General features: G+C 33.8%; 1 protein-coding gene across 1 annotated transcript in view; it reads left to right on the top strand.

The window, feature by feature from the left end:
- Window positions 1–16,747, top strand: part of LOC129219105 (potassium voltage-gated channel protein eag-like) — a 105,026-nt gene that overhangs the window by 24,285 nt on the left and 63,994 nt on the right. Inside the window, exon 2 of the mRNA XM_054853424.1 lies at window positions 13,788–14,021. Within this exon, the coding sequence (XP_054709399.1) occupies window positions 13,788–14,021 (234 nt within the window). The remainder of the gene's footprint in view (window positions 1–13,787; window positions 14,022–16,747) is intronic.

Below are 16,747 nucleotides of genomic sequence, written 5' to 3'. Positions count from 1 at the left end.
GATATAGTGAAATATTTACTCTGCTTTTAGCGTCATCTATTTGGTAATATTTTTAATATGTAGTAGTAGCACACATAGTCTATTCCAGTCTGGAATAAAACACCGTCGAAGGTTAAAACATATGATAATACATGCAATTTTTGAAAATTGATACTCGTATTGTAATATTTTGTTGTAAGCCAAAAATTGTTTTTGTTATTATAAAATTTATTGAGACCATATAATATGTGGTGCAGAATTTATTTAGTTAATATTAAGCTTATTCGTATTTTAAATATTTTGTGCAAATAGTCAAGTACATGCGGGGCAAAGTGAATGCGGCAATATGAAACAGTTTGTTTTGTTTATTCACTCATTTACTAAATCACATTCATTTATTTATTAATACATTTACATTTCTTCATTCAGTAATTCTCTTACTTATTCATTCATTCACTAATTTTTTAATTCATTTACAATTTTACTCACTTTTATTTTCCTCATCTATAAATGAATTTATTTCTTTTTAATTAATTCATTTATTGGTTCAGTATCTTTTAATTTATTCATTCAACCTTCGATTTACTGATTCATTTGATCAAAAGTATTTTTAATCAATAGCAAATATTTCCATTATAAAAATTTTATTTTTTCTTTGCCCCATAAAAAACGAAAATTTTCCACTTTTTTTTTAAGGCGTTAATTAATACCAAAAAAAAAAAATAGTCCAATCCAAGTTACATTTAAAAAATACAATGATCAGTTTTTATGTACTGTAATTTTCAAAGTAAATTTCCAATTAACTGTTTCACCTTGCCCCACATTCCCCCACTTGAAAAACTAATACTACTAATACTTAACTATAACTAATTCTATAACTATTCTATATAATAGAACTAAGTGAGATTTAATCACTTTAGTTCTACATTCAAGTTTATAGAAAACAGGGCGATGCTTTTAAACAATTAGAAATATCAATGCTTCGAGCAGCAAGTAACGCCCATTTAACGAACTTAATGAAGTTTTATCATTATCTAATATTTAACAATATTAACAAGTATTAATTAAGCAAACAGAATATGAACTTAAAGATGGGTTATTTGCCTTATTTTTTTCCAATAATTTTCTTTGTAGTACAATATAAAAATGTTTCTTCTAGCTAGTAATGTCAACGAGAATGCTAGTATTCTCGTTGACAGCCATATTTAATTTTTAACTTTACATCCGTGGTTTGTGATCAGAATTTGGAGGAGTTTGAACCCAATACAAATTTAACGTGCACTAATCACCGACCGGTAGGCACAGAACCCTCGACTTTCCAGTAACTATCCTAACCGCGTTACCCTTCAATCCTTCACGGTCACATGCATACCCACAAGCAAAATAATAATAATAATAATAAAATAAATAAATAAAAAATAATATATATATATATATATATATATATATATATATATATATATATATATAATCATAAATTAAGGAAAAATCACAGAAATAGCGATAACTCTCTCAAAAATAAGACAAACCGTGTAAAATTTGAACATGTTGCTGAATAAGTATTGCTCAATAAAAGTGCAATATGCAATTTAGTGGTGCTGAAATCGGAGGGCATCATCTGTGAGGAGCATAAAAAGTCCCTGTTTGAGAGCAAGCCTATAAAATTCGCTGTGATACTGTCATAAGAAATCCGAGATAGCCATTCTGTAACAATGACTTCCTAGCATCATTTGCCTGTAGAACTACGATGGAGAGCCATTGGGAGACTAGAGGCAGGACAAAGTCGAACAGAAGTAGCCAGGTGGCTAAATGTGAGTCCTTTTGTGGTTCATAGACTTCGGAGCCAATTTCACAAGACAAATTCGGCATCCAGGAGACTCAGCCAAGGACGGTCAACGGCTACGACGAGCGCCGATGACCGATTTTGGAGGTTATGTGCTCGCAGAAATAGAGCCGCTACTACGACTCATCTCAGATCCTCCCTTGCTGCAGCCACCGAAAGATTGGTGTCAACGTCAAGTGTGCGTAGGCTTCACAAAGGTGGTCTGTATGCGAGGCGACCAGCCATTTACGTGCTACTCACACCTCGCCATAGAAGGGACCGTTTACAGTGGGCACGACAACTTGTCCACTGGACGCCTGATCAATGGAGGGCTTTTCTCTTTACGGATGAGTCTAGATTTAGTCTAGGAAACGATAGTTGGCATTATTTGATATGGAGATAACCTGGAACCCGTTATCATCCGTCAAACATCTGTGAAAGAGATGGATACGAAAGAGGCAGTGTCTGTGTTTGGGGTGGCATCTCTTTAGGTGGACGCACAGACCTCCATGTCTTTCCAAGGGGAACCGTGAATGCTCAGGTTTATAGAGATGGCATCCTTGATGCTTATGTGCGCCCGTATGCAGGAGAAGTAGATGATGCTTTCTTGTTACAGGACGATATCGTAAGACCCCACAGAGCTCGCATCGTAGATGGTTATCTACAACAGGCTACAATTCTCCACATAGAGTGGCCAGCTCGACCCCCAGACTTGAATCCCATCGAGCACGTTTGGGATGCTTTAGGGAGACGTCTAGCTGCTGTCAACCCGCTCCCTCAGATCCTTGCCGCACTTGATACTGCTTTTCAAGATCTATGACTCCCGCTTCTTGTGGAACTGATAGACCGCATAATTGACAGCATCACAAATCGCTGTACATGCTGCATTGCTTCTAGAGGGGAACATATTCCATATTTGAGATACTTTTTCTATAGCAAACTGACACTTTCGATTTGTTTATTTAAGAGATGTGTTAATTTCTATACTGCCATGATTGTCTGATAATTTCTTTTTACGTTATTTTATATCTTACTATGTTTTGCATATAGTGGGTAACAGGCTTGGAGTCAATTACGAGGGAATGTAATCGATTACGATTATGATTACGGGCACAATAAAAGGGGGATTACGATTACGATTATAATCCTCTGGAAAAACATAATTACGATTACAGCAACTATCCGATTATGTAGAAAATGTAATCGATTACGATTATAATATGCCGATTATGATTTTGATTACGATTACCGACTTATATTATATTGTATATATATCACCCATTTGCATCAACAACGTGATAGTTGAAAATTATGATTTTTGATTTAATATTAAAGAGATAATTGCAACTACCGTGTAGTATTAACTTAAAAGTTATTTATTTTGTATTATTGCGCTGTTGCAGGGAAAGAGCAATATATGAAAGATAAAAAAAAATCTAGAAAATTCAAAATGCGTACATTACACAATGCCACAATGACTGTACAGGTATAGGCACACTCTTATTCAAATGGATACACAGTGCATATTGTTTTTGACTTGGCTGTTCATTATTATTTTGCCATTGCAGTAGTTCTGCCTTAGCCCTGGCTAAGGGCAATGGCTTATTGCTAAACTGCTCAATATTTTATAGCTTATTATTTCTGAAAATTGTGTGGTATATTTCATCATTGTACTCTCAATTATTTAATATATTACCAATTAATTTAATGCGCAGCTATTCAAAAAAAAAAGAACCTCCTATGGATCTTTATGCAGAAAATCTGCAATGTAATAAAATACGCGGAAAGTGTAACTAAAAAATACGGAACTAAACAATTGAAATTTAAAAAAAAAGGAATTAAATGCATTTAAGTGTAATTAATACTTCAAAGATGTCTGTTTTTTTTTTTTTCCTCTCTCTCATTCTTTGAGAAGTGAAAAAATTCCAGCAATGCTAAACAATCGTTGAACTGGAGCACATGACGCAGAGGTGAAAAAATACTTGGGTAGTATTATTTTTAACAAAAAGATACTTATGAGTGTTAGACCCCTACAACTTGATTTCATTTTTGAATCACTCACGTACCATATAAATTGCACTTTTACAAGCGCTAAAAGGCTTCAACTTAACACTCATAAAAAAAAAAAAAGATTGGACATAACATATTTTTGCTATGATTTCCACTTTTTTGTCATACAGCTTTTTTTTTGCATAAATGAGTATTTTATAATGATATTTATACATCACAGTTTTAATGCAACAGTGAAGTGCAATTTTTCTCACTTTAAAAATTTAGCTTAAAAGATAATTAAAGTTCAAAATTTGTGTTAATTCCTTGATACAATAAAACGAAAACAAATTTTATAAAATCTGTCAATGCAAACTTTTTACTTTCATACATACTCATTAATTAGAGATAATATCAGTTGTAAACATATGAACATACATTTAAGATGAAACTATGCGAGGATCTTATTCACCAGGGTTTAAATTAGATGTCATGTAGCAAAAAATAAATGCAATACGTGTAGAGGCAAGAATACTTAAAGAATCACTGAAACACAAATGCGAATTCCGTTTTCGTTTGACAAAATCTTTTTTCAGTCATTCACTACTTTCTCATGAAAGTATAAAAAAAACAAAAGCATTTTGTTGCGCAAAATTTAGTTGTACTTTTGATATCATTGTACTTTTCTGCTAAAATACGATTTTGAGGCGGCAATGTGCTTCGCTTATTGCCTAACATTGACAGATGAAAGGGAAACTGATGAATGACCAATTGTAGGGATTTGGGAAGACGTTCCCAAGAAGCCAAGAAGTGCAAAAGCGCCTACAGGGTACTAATTGTACTAAACACTTTAAGATGGGGCTCGATTTATGACTTGTTTGCAAACAGGGACGAGTGGGGATGAGCACTGAATAGTCGTTTAAAGAAAGAAGTTGTTTTCAATGTTACTATTGCACTATATGTTATCTTTCCATACATTAATAAAAGGGAGGCTTAAATGTTTTCTCTTTTAGAAAGTCAAGATTACACGATTACAAGGGGAAATTACGGATTATTTTACTTAGATTACAGTTACGATTACGCATGAAAATCCTGATTATGATTTCGATTACGATTACGGCAGTATCCCATCGACAGATTACGATTATGATTATGATTACACAAAAACGTAATCGATTACTCAGATTACGATTACGTAATCGGCGATTACTCCAAGCCTGGTGGGTAAGTTTGATAAAATTCTACATGTAACTTTTTGAGTAATCTCATTTTTGTGATTTTTCCTTAGTTTATGATAACCAGTGTAGTTTTCTCACAATGTAGTACATCATGCCTCTGAACATGCTTTTAGATGAACTTAAGGATTTACGTTCGCAAGGAAAATGTAACGACGGTCACGAAATGAAATTCTTCTTATCGAATATTTCGACTCAATGAACTTCGGCTTATCGGAAATAAATAGCATGAATTCCCCATTCAGTTAAACGGGAATAAAGTTTCACACCGGTTCATCGAAATTTGACTTACTGAAATTTCACTGTAATTTTCTGAAATTTACAGCATATTCCCAGCTTTTTGCGATGCAGAATGATGAAATATGTGTTTATGTTTTTTCAGTTTTGTTGATCCTAAAAATGCATACGTGATTGAATTTTCATCGGAGTTTGAGTTGATGCACATTTTTCATATGACAAAAAATACGGAGCAAAAGTCTAATACTTCTCGAGAAATATTAAAAAATGAGTTTTTGACAGTTTCCGGATACATTTGGTTATACAGTGTAGGTTTATCTGTTTATTACATTCAATATTTTTTCTTAAGCAGCTTATCTCACTGTCAGTTAAATATATGACAGTTTTTATGCTTAAATTCAGTTCTTCACATTTTTTATTGTTTCATTATTTTTTTTTCTGTTCTTTATTTAACCCATAGGTCAAATTTAAAATTCATACTGTGTGTCCAAACTACATTTTATCTTCTGTTCAATGCTCATGATTCTATTCGATTCCAGCCAGAAACCTGCCAAAACATTGTATTTTCTACTTTTACTTTTTACACAAAACATCACATTTTCATTTTCTTCCCTATTTTTTGTTTACATTTTCACTCGAGTATCTTTCGAAATCTTTCTACTTACATAAATTGTAAATATCCCTACATGGTACAAAACCGCATTTTGTTGGCAAGCCTTCAGACACGTCTTCTTGCCATTTGAAATGATTAACGCAGTCTCGTTCATGTCTGAATCTTCTCTGCTGCTTCCTTGCATTATTTAAACTGAATAATGCATGAACCATGAGTTTTGTCTACAGATGGAGTTGAAGTGCGTTTTCTTACCATTAAACTTCTTCAAAAACCATTCTCTATTTAAAGCAGGGAAGTAAAAAGAAATGGATTGCCATACACAATATTAGTTACATCGTGGAAGTAACTAAATAAACTTCTAGAGATAAAAGAAAGATCTTTAGCCCGTTCAAGAGAAATAATTATAGAAACTTTTCTGCAGGGGCTAGGAGTTGGGCATCACGGCACATGGCAACGGAACCTGAATCGGTGGTTCTGAACCGATGTAGTTAACAGCGTACCCTTACAGATTTTTACGTACCTAAAGGGTAGACGTACCACCGCCTTTAGGTACATGAAAATCTGTAAGGGTAAGCTGTTAACTGTCAGCATTTTATTGGTAATATTATACAACAAATTTATATTGATAGCATTCGAATATAATTGTCACAAAAGTTTAAGCATAATTCTCCATTGACAACAAAAGTATTGCAAAACTTTGTTAACTAGCTAATAACTAACACATTTCAGTGAAGTATCATCAACTTGCTTAAAAAAAAAAAAGTATTTGATTTTAACTTATCTGAAAAGCAAGTGAATTGTTGAGTCCGAAAATCTGTCATCTTCATTTTTTTAACAAATTAGATAATTTTACTTTCCATGTCAACTGATGTAGACATACTTTTTAGTATGAAAATAAGCGATCTTTTGCTACTAGTTAAGTATCAAAATTTCTATTTAGTTCGAGAAATGTCAGATCTAAGAGATGACGTGTTCTATAACTAAACTTGGACCCGCCCCGTATATCCACTTCTCAGAAATATACCAGACTGATTGAATCTTCCATCACATAACAGAAGTTCACTATAAAAGAGATAACAACATATGTGACTACAGTTATAATTATAGACGCTTGAAACCCGGTATTGAAGATGTTGGATCATTACTGGTTTAAGCAAGTTAATGTTTGCTTTGTGAAAAAAAAGTGCCCTGCAAGTGGACAGACTCTGGAAAAGTTTCCATAAATTACAATACAATTATAAACATTGAAAAACTGTTTAAATGGGATTTTTGTGTGACCAAGTGATTTTTTGGCTTTTTATGCAAAAATTTGTTTGTGGTGAAGTACAGGTTGTAATGATCTAGTAGAAGATTCTGAATTTATAGATCAAATTTAGCTCTGAATTTATAGATTAACTTTAGCTTTTTGATCTAGCAGAAGATTCTGAATTTATAGATTAAATTTAGCTTTGAAATTTACTTCCTTAACTGCTAATACTGGTTAGAGTACCAATACATTTATATTGTAGTACTACACATAATAAATTGTATTTCAAATTTTCAATAAATAGTTATTAATGTTCTCTCTTGAAAATGTAAATAAAAATGTTTTACTGGAATTTTCCGAAAATAAGTCATCTCCATTTTCTAATGCAGTAAGAAATGATTGAATACTATAAAAGTGATGGAATCATAAATAAACAGCTATATTCTACGGTAAAAAAAGCCCTAAATGTCAATTGAATATTGAATAATTTAGTTTTTGTCTCTCCTGTGAAGTTGGAGATGACCGATTTTCGAACTTATTGATTCAAGTAAAAAACAAGATTAATGCTAAAGGTAAATGTCGTGTTTTTTGACCAAGCTGGCAATATTAATTGAATTAAAATGTAAATGGTCCTCAATAATATTTAAACATTCCTAAAGCTTTTATATGATTGGAGATGATTTTTTAGTCTTTGAAGGGTTTTCTTCAACTTTCTTTATAATAAGAATCACTTAAGCACAATTTCGCCCATTTTCTCACTTGAAAGACAAATCTTAAATAACACACAAGTAAAATGTTGCTAACTGAACAGTTAAATAGTATAAACCTCTAAGAAAGGAAAGTCAAGCAGAATCACAGGCAAAAAGCTGCAGGGTTTCGCCTACAACCTGAAGGAACTCGTTCCATGTGTGCAAAAAAGATTGTTTATTTGGTAAAATTGTTATTCTTCTCTAAAAAAAAAATCCAACAAAATATTTTAAAAGAAAAACAATTTTGTTATGGTAAAAACAAACGGTTCATCCTCATATATATGATTGCCAATCCACGGATCGAGTAAAGCTGCTGACGTCACCATCAATGAAGCTCGCGTCACAGCATGATTATTTGATAATATTTTTTGGCAATGCTTGACATGCTGTGTTTTGACAAGGCTGAATTGGATCCAATAACTTAACTGTTTTACTGGTAAGACTGTCATTTTAGGAGAATGAGAGAAACGAAAAAGAGGTCAACAAAGAACGCTATTTACTGGAGTTTAGGGTTAATCCACCGGAAGTTGGGTTAAAATTTCAACTGTCAAAATATAACCAAGCAGGCAATTGCTTCGTACAAATGTAGAAGCGATTTTTACCCGTCATATCTTGACGGGCGATTTCTAGTAAGTAAAATATTCAATCAAATGAAAAGACGCATGAAAAGAGACGGTGTATAAGTATTACACACTATTATGTTTAAATGCTTTTAATACAGTCAATTCCAGTAAATAGTACTATATTGGGGCGGTATCATTTTGATCCTAATAACCGGCTGATCCGATTAAGCGAACAAGACAGGTGCAGCTTCACCGAACATGCTATACACAAAACATTTAAATGATGATTACTGTGAACCCCACATGTATGGTGAACATACAAAAAAGAAAAATCGCTGCTTGCGAAAAATTTTTAGTTAAAAATAAATTGAAATACAGGGAAGAATCTTTTTACATGCGTTTCAACAACGTGTTCAAGCCAATGCGGTTTAAGTTACATGCCTTTGAGACAGAACGATTCAATTAAACAACTGGAAGTAACTATAATCTGAGAGTGAAAAAATAAATGCTAAAAAGTAATAAGCAGCCGTTAAAATTTCCATTGAAATGAAAATTACTACTAAAAACTTTTTTTGGAAAACAAACCATGTTATTGAACGTGCTAAATGAACTGAAGTAATTTGAAAGTTCACTAGTTTTTTTAGTCTGCTGGAACAATGCCACAATACAATGCGAGTTTTATGAAGCATTTTTTTCTAGTTGAAATTGCTGAGTTTAATTGAAAGTTACAAGGAACGAATATTAACTTTTATTGCATTAAATAATTAAATTTGTTGACCCACTTGAAACTCGCTTCAAGCGAGCAATTTCTAGAATTTTTTCCAACTTTTTCTCATGTTCCTTGGTTCGATTAAGCGAATTTTTGGTCCCTATAAGCGAATAATATTAGGCTTTTGTAGCAGGATTTGTTTTGGTTCCTTAAGATTTGGCCCGAATAAAAGGCTGGTCCGATTAACCGGTGGTCCTATTAAGCGGATTCCACTATATATATATATATATATATATATATATATATATATATATATATATATATATATATATATATATATATAAATAAATTGGCTATCGTCTGTTAAGAACTACATACAACAAGGTGACTGTACATTTCAAAAAAGTAGAATGCTTCACTTCAGTAGATAACTTTGCTGAAAATAGGAAAAAAAAATCATTGAATAAAATTACAAATGGTAGTTTAAAAACATTTGAATCACGTCTTCAGATTCTCAAAAATTGTGAAAGTACAGTAATTAATTGAGTTTTACTCGAAGCAGTTTGAAAAAACTGAATTGTACTCAATCATTTGTAGCATTCACTCCAAGATTATATGTATGCACTAAGGATTCAATCTTTGCGATATTTTATTTTCTTTTTAATGAATTATGTTTTTTTAATTTTATATTTTTAAAAATTAATTAACTGTGCATAATATAAACTTGATGCATAAACTTAAACCCTACTAATATATATTCGTCCTGAAGAGTAGTACACCCACTTGGTGTGCAGAGAGGGTTTTGGCTCGTTAATGAAAGGCCAGAAAATTACTGGCAGATTCCGAGAATGTAGAAAAAGATTAAAAGAATTAAAAACACAAAACAAACACACACACACACAAACAAACCCAAGAGCGAATTCATTTTCTCCCTCACCACAAGTTTTTCCCCCAGAAAAAAGTTCATATTGCCTGTTTTGAACGAAGGCCAAAATTAAACAGTTTACAGTTCTTTATGTTTTTGTGTTTTACAACATTTAACGAGAAAACTTCTCCGAAAAATATTAGCAATGCAGGGAAAAGTCATTAACTAGAGAAGAAGCCAATTGTCCTATCGACAAGTGGGAAAGAACATTTCTTGCTTTTATTATTTAGTGTGAATGCCAAATGCTTAAACATCATACGGCGGAGAAATCGATTGAAACTATTCAAAACAACATGCGAAGGAATGAAGAAAGATCTAAATTATGGTTAAAAGTGGAAATGAAAATTTAGTTTAATTTTTAAGTTTTTAGTTATAAGTTTGATTCCGTTTACTAAAAGTAAATGAACATTTCTAAGTTAGCGAGATTAGAGCCATTTCAGAGGAAAAAAAGCAGTTACTTTGAGGGAAATTTTTGAATGAAAAAATGTCTTTAAAGTAAATGATAATGTCTCTTTTAACAACGTGTCATATAACTCAGTAGTTTTGTAAGCTCGGGCTAGGCGCTGAAATTATAGAAAGCATTTGGGTAATTATTTGTTTCAAGAAAAGGTATCTTGAATGAAGCTGTTACTTAAATCATGAAATATAAAAGAATCGCTTTCTTTTATAGAAAAAATATTAAATAATATTATATTAGATAATTGGTAGAACAAATTGTTTTGTTAATGTTAAGTTGTTGTCTGAATATCATTTCGTAAGCAATAACCAGTTATGTTTTAACCAGGGCCTGACGCTGACCTCTGAGGGCACTCGTCTCGAGTTTTATTCGGTGCACACCTTCACTTATACTATATTGTAAAGTGATAAAATATTTTGATACTAACGTATTGCCGCAATCAGGTCGAATGTGTCGAATGTGGCCAAATCTTGCATGAAAGTACAGGTTTGTCCAAAAGTAACTTTCTCTTTTTACGAAGCCCTAGCGGCCTAACTACTGAACCAGCAGTGCCAAATTTTTAGGTATGGTTATTTAAAGGTATACGCTTGAGATTGTGAAGATTTTACACAACTCAGAGCTCTTGGGTACGGTTACATTGAAATAATCTTTAAGTTTTCGAATAGCATTTGCTTTTTCTTGCGCAAATTGATCAGCCTATTCCAAAACCACCGCGTTGGAGCGATTGGAGTATGGCGAAAATTGCTCGTTAGCAATGTCGAGCACCGCATTGACGAAACATCCTCCCCCCCCCTATAATTTTTCAAGGATTCTGTTCTCAAGCAGTGCTTTGTACTAGGTGCTTTGTGATTGGTGTTGCTACACTTCTCTTCTCTTGTGAGTTACGCCATGTGCATAGAAAATCCTCATCTTTTGTCTTGTCATTAGGTCTAAAAATGTCTACTATTTGCAAATGCTTTCATCTAGCAGTTATCGTCACATGCCAGTCGTTCCAGCACACTGTGAGTTTGTGACAAGGAGGAGGGAGAGCGTATCAAAAGTGCGACGTCACGCATTCTTTTTTTGGGGGGGGGGGGAGGGGGGAATATGCTTATGGAAAACAGCGTGTCATGTGACAAAGGAAGTGGAGGGGAGTACAAAATGTTGAAAAAGTGTCACATTTATGGACAGGCCCTTGTCAATTTGCACAAGAAAAAAAGCAGGTGGTGCCATTTGAAATTCCGAAATTTGTTTACTGTAACCTTAATAGCGTATAGTACGTGTTAAAATCATCGCAATCTCGAGTGCATACCTTCAAATTACCATATCTAAAATTTTTTAATATATGCCATCAAACTTTGTGTTGCTGATGAATGATTTTTTTTTCACGTTTCAAAGTTTTCAATGATCAGCAAATATTACCAAAAAGCTTTCAACTCTCTTAACCGTAGTTTAGAGAACGTATCTAAAAGTGTGACATCACGCACTTTTTACGAGAATATGCTTGTGAAAAACAGCTTGACATGTGACAAAGGAAGTGGAAGGGGGTAAAGATGTTGAAAAAAGTGGGACATTTATGGACAGCTTCTTATGAATTAGCGCAAGAAAAAAAAAAAAAAACAAGCGTTGCCATTTGAAAATTCCGAAATTTGTTCACTGTAACCATAATAGCTTGTAGTGCGTTTTAAAATCATCACTCTCGAGTACAGACCTTCAAATAACCATAACTAAAATTTTTGTTATATGCCGACAAACTATGTGATGCTGATGAATGCTTCTTTTTCGCATTTTAATATGTTCAAAGCTCAGGAAATATTACCAAAAAAGCTTTCAACTCTCTTGACCGTAATTTTAATGCATCCATAAGGAGCAGTGAAAGTGCGAAATACCTATCAGTAAACCCATCATTTCAATTCACCGCCCCCCCCCCCCCGAGAGTTAGGGGCATATTTTAACAAAAAACATCACATCCACATTATATGCAAATACATCACTATCTTAAAGCTGGAGGATAGCAATAATCTCCTTTTGAACCTCGAAATGACGGCTCATTCTCTCAGCTAAAGTGCTGAAAAAAATGTCAAATGTCAGTCTAACTTTAAAAATACTTGTTTCAGTTTATATACTATAAAAGCAAAGCAGGCAACTCTTATGTGCTGCTTCGCTTTAAAAAAAGTGATTAAATTGAGATACATGGGGAAAATATATTGATCAGGGCTCTTGTCTTTAAAAAAACTTATTGGTACTTTTAAGTACTCAGTTCGGTTTATGGAAGTGCTTTTGATGTTTTAAGGTACATTTTTGTTTTATAGTCATTTGATAATGCAAAACTCAATTGTTGTTATTTCCCTTACGATGTGCAAAATTTCCCATGCGATTAGCTGGTATCACATTTTTGACGCTAATTTTACTTGATTTTTCCTATAAAAAGGTTATTTTAAAGATCATATTCTTGGCATGAAAGTAAAGTAAAATCAATTTTTAAGTATATATTAGTGAAAAACAAACATCTAAAATCAACCCAACATTTTCTAAATGATTTTAGAAAAGAATCATGGATAGAATGTAATCATATGGTGCTGAAATAATTATACAGTATTTCAAATTTTCTTCATTTGAGTTTTGCATTTAGTAGCGTAACTATTTTTTTACAACATTCTGTTATGTTTTGGTTGAGCACATTTCTAAAATTTTGGAAATAGTTCATGAAATTATAATTTACATGTTCTTTGCTGTGTTTATGCGTCCCTTTTTTTCACTTTAACTCAAATGAAACCATTACCTTCGTAACTATTAAAAATGTTACAAAAGTATTTTAGACAGAAACAAATGAGTAAAATGGAAAATATTAAATATTTTTAACGTGATATTTAAGGGAATTAACAGCTATCGGCTGTTACTACTAATAGATATATAAAAAGAAACAAAAGCGAAAAAAAGGAAAGAAAAAACTGAAAATAGCATTTTAATACAAAATTAATCAACCTCTTTATGAAGCAAACTAACAGTATGAAAACACAATGTTGAAAATGCACAAGTTTGAAAAATATCGTAGACACGTGTTTAAATAAACCCTTTTTTCAATGCACAAAAAGTGTAAGCTTTTCGGATGATAAGATATCCGAGCATAGAATGCTTTTTGTATTCAAAAAGTGGTTCTTTGAAAGCCCGAAACACATGTCTGCATTCGTGCACTTTCAACATTGTTTTGTCTTCCCACTGTTAACATCTCAATACTTAAAAATAAATTCATAAAAGTGTATAGATATATTTTTTCTTTACAGCTGACTGCAGTTTTCTACTGGCCAATGCCCAGATCGTCGACTTCCCGATAGTGTATTGCTCGGAATCTTTCTGTAAAATATCGGGATATAATCGAGCGGAAGTGATGCAGAAGTCGTGTCGTTGCGTCTTCATGTACGGGGAGCTCACCGACAGGCAGAGCATTATAAAGATCGAGCAGAGTTTGGAGAATCATGAGCAGATGCAAGTTGAGATTCTCCTCTACAAGAAAAACAGTAAGTTATTTGCTTTCTTCCTAAATAGGAGCTATATAGGTGGTTTAGATAGGTTGAGTCATGACTTTGACAACATTCACTTCTTTCGGGGTAATGAAGGGTAATAAATAAACTGTGTTGAGTTACTGTCGCAGCAGTTTTGCGAAAGTACTCCAACTCAAATCTGTGACAATAACAATTTTCTTTATAAACTCAAAAAAGAAAAAAAAGTGAACATTGTCAGGATCAAGTCTCAACTTACCATACCTGCACTATACCTTCACAATTGCGACCCAAACTTGAGTCTTGGCGCTCACATGGGGCCCCATAAATCTAAATTTTTTTTATTTCTAAGCATGATAAAAAATGCAATCATAATATCTGGGTCATGAATCCGAGATCCCGAGACCTTTCATAGTGGTTCATTTTGAAAGCGAAATATTTATTCATTTAGTACCCGAAAAACATCAACATTTTGACATTTGTGGCTCAAGCTTGCAATGCGATAGCTTCTGGAATGATTAGTTATGCTTCACGGAAATACTATTTGTTTAAGTAGTAAATAACAAGAAAACGTTAACATCGTAGTGCAATTAACTATCATTTGAAAGAAAAGTTAATAACAAATTTCGTACTAAAGCAGAACAAATGTATTTTTCAAGTTTATATTAAGGATTAGTGGTAACGCTAGTGATACATATTATTAAAATATAGTTGGCTCTCTGTTTAACGACGCTCTATTTAAAGACGGCTTTTCACGGTACCAGATGGTCCACTAGAGTGTTAAAAGCATTCTATTTAAGGACGCTATCTATTTAAGGACGATTTTTTGTGATCCCTTGAAAGTCGTTAAAGAGAGAGCCAACTGTATTAAACTTTGAAAAGAGTTATGGGGACGAAACGATCTCCTAGAAAAATATTTTGTCTTCAATACGACTTAAAACCATTCGTTCTATCCAAGAGAAAAAATGAATAATAATGGAATCAAGAGTTCTAACCACTGTGCAAGGTGACACAAATTTTTCGTCACTATTGGCATTTCCTAGTGCTTATTTCAGACTGGCCTCAAAAAGTTAAGGTACAACTGGTTTTTTGCATCTAATTTGCAAATGAATGAATGTAGAAACAAAAAAGTTGTGGGAAATGTCCGTTTTTGAAGAAAACAAATCATCACAGTATTATGTAGTAAAATGTCATAGAAACAATACAAAAATGGGTTCTAGTAAGGAATGTGTCTGCCCAAACTTGAATTCATTGACGGCATCGATTTTCCATGCTGTTTATTAAGTTGTCGGACAGCGAAATAGGAAGCGAAGACCAGACACAAAGTAAGCCTTGTTCCAGCTCATGTAACGACCTTGGAGGAGGATTTAAAGCATCAACCCGTCTGCCAAGATAGTCCCAAAGATCGGATTCAGGTCCGGAGATCGAACTGGACATTCCATTCGTCCCAAACCGTAATCCTCAAGATACTCCTCAACAATTCGAGCTCGGTGGGGTCGTGCATTAAAATCCATCAGAATGAAGTCATTACCAATAGCATCAACGTATGGGCGGACATATGGATCAAGGATCTCATCCCGATATCTCAGACCAGTCAGAGTTCCTCCATGGCACACATGCAGGTCAGTGTGACCACCGAGCGAGATAACAGCCCAAACCATGATTCCACTACCTCTATAACTGTGGTCTTTCAACAGTAATGAATTGATGGTATTTATTGCGCTGTTCCCTCCAGATCAATAGATGCCATGAAGCACTCTCCAATGTAAATCTGGAATCGTCTGTGAACAGCTCAGAAGCCCATTGCTGCTGGGTCCAGGAAACATGTTGACCAGCATAAGTGGATCCCTCGCTGTGGTCCGTTGAGGGGAACAAACACAATTGATCGTCTTGCATAGAGACCTGCATTGTGAAGACGATTTCGCACCGTAGTAGCAGGTATTCTTCTTCCTGATGCTACAAAGGGGTTTGCAACGAGCTGTAGCGCAGTAGTGGTTCTTCTCCTTCGGGCCAAAAGAACTAGAAAACAGACTTCTGCAGGTTTTCTAGCTCGTGGTCGGCCCTTAACAGGTCTTCTGGATACGGAATCCTCAGATTGGTATCGATCCTAAAGTCGCTGAACAACACTACGAGGGACATTGAGACGTCTTGCTGCATCAGCCTGTGACAATCCCATTTCCATTCATCTAACAGCCCTCGACCTTAAGGAATCGGGTAAACGACGTCTCGGAGACATTTCCTAAACTCTATTGACTATTATCACCGAAACTGCCAACAACAGTTGAGGATCAGCACAACTTACACACAAAAGTACGAAAGCTTGATATTTGCATATTTTTTCTCACTCGTAAAAATATGTTCTTTTCTATAAAATAAAAGTGGTAGCAACCTTTTTTTTTATAAATGGTTTTAAAGTTCGTAATTATCATTCATGCAAACGGTGCATTTTATGGTTACTGCATTTTTTTATGGTGAGCTTCGAAAAACATGTTGTACCTTAATTTTTTGAGGACAGTGTGTCAAAGAACTCGACTAAAATTTAGGACTTTCACTAATTAATGGGTAATATTATAGTTTTGAAAAGAATTTTTCAGTTTAGCATTTACATGCATGTAATGTAGTAATCCACTATAATATTAAAATCTGTTTGCGTCCGTCTGTCTGTCTGTCTGTCTGAAGATCGATCTTCTCGAGAACCGCTGCGAATCGAGAGTCAAACGAGATACCGATCAATTCGAAATTTT

Source organism: Uloborus diversus, chromosome 3, assembly GCF_026930045.1.
Source record: "Uloborus diversus isolate 005 chromosome 3, Udiv.v.3.1, whole genome shotgun sequence".
Classification (NCBI taxonomy): Eukaryota; Metazoa; Arthropoda; class Arachnida; order Araneae; family Uloboridae; genus Uloborus; species Uloborus diversus.
The sequence above is the reverse complement of the archived record's forward strand: the minus strand, read 5'-3'. Positions and strand labels throughout refer to the sequence as shown.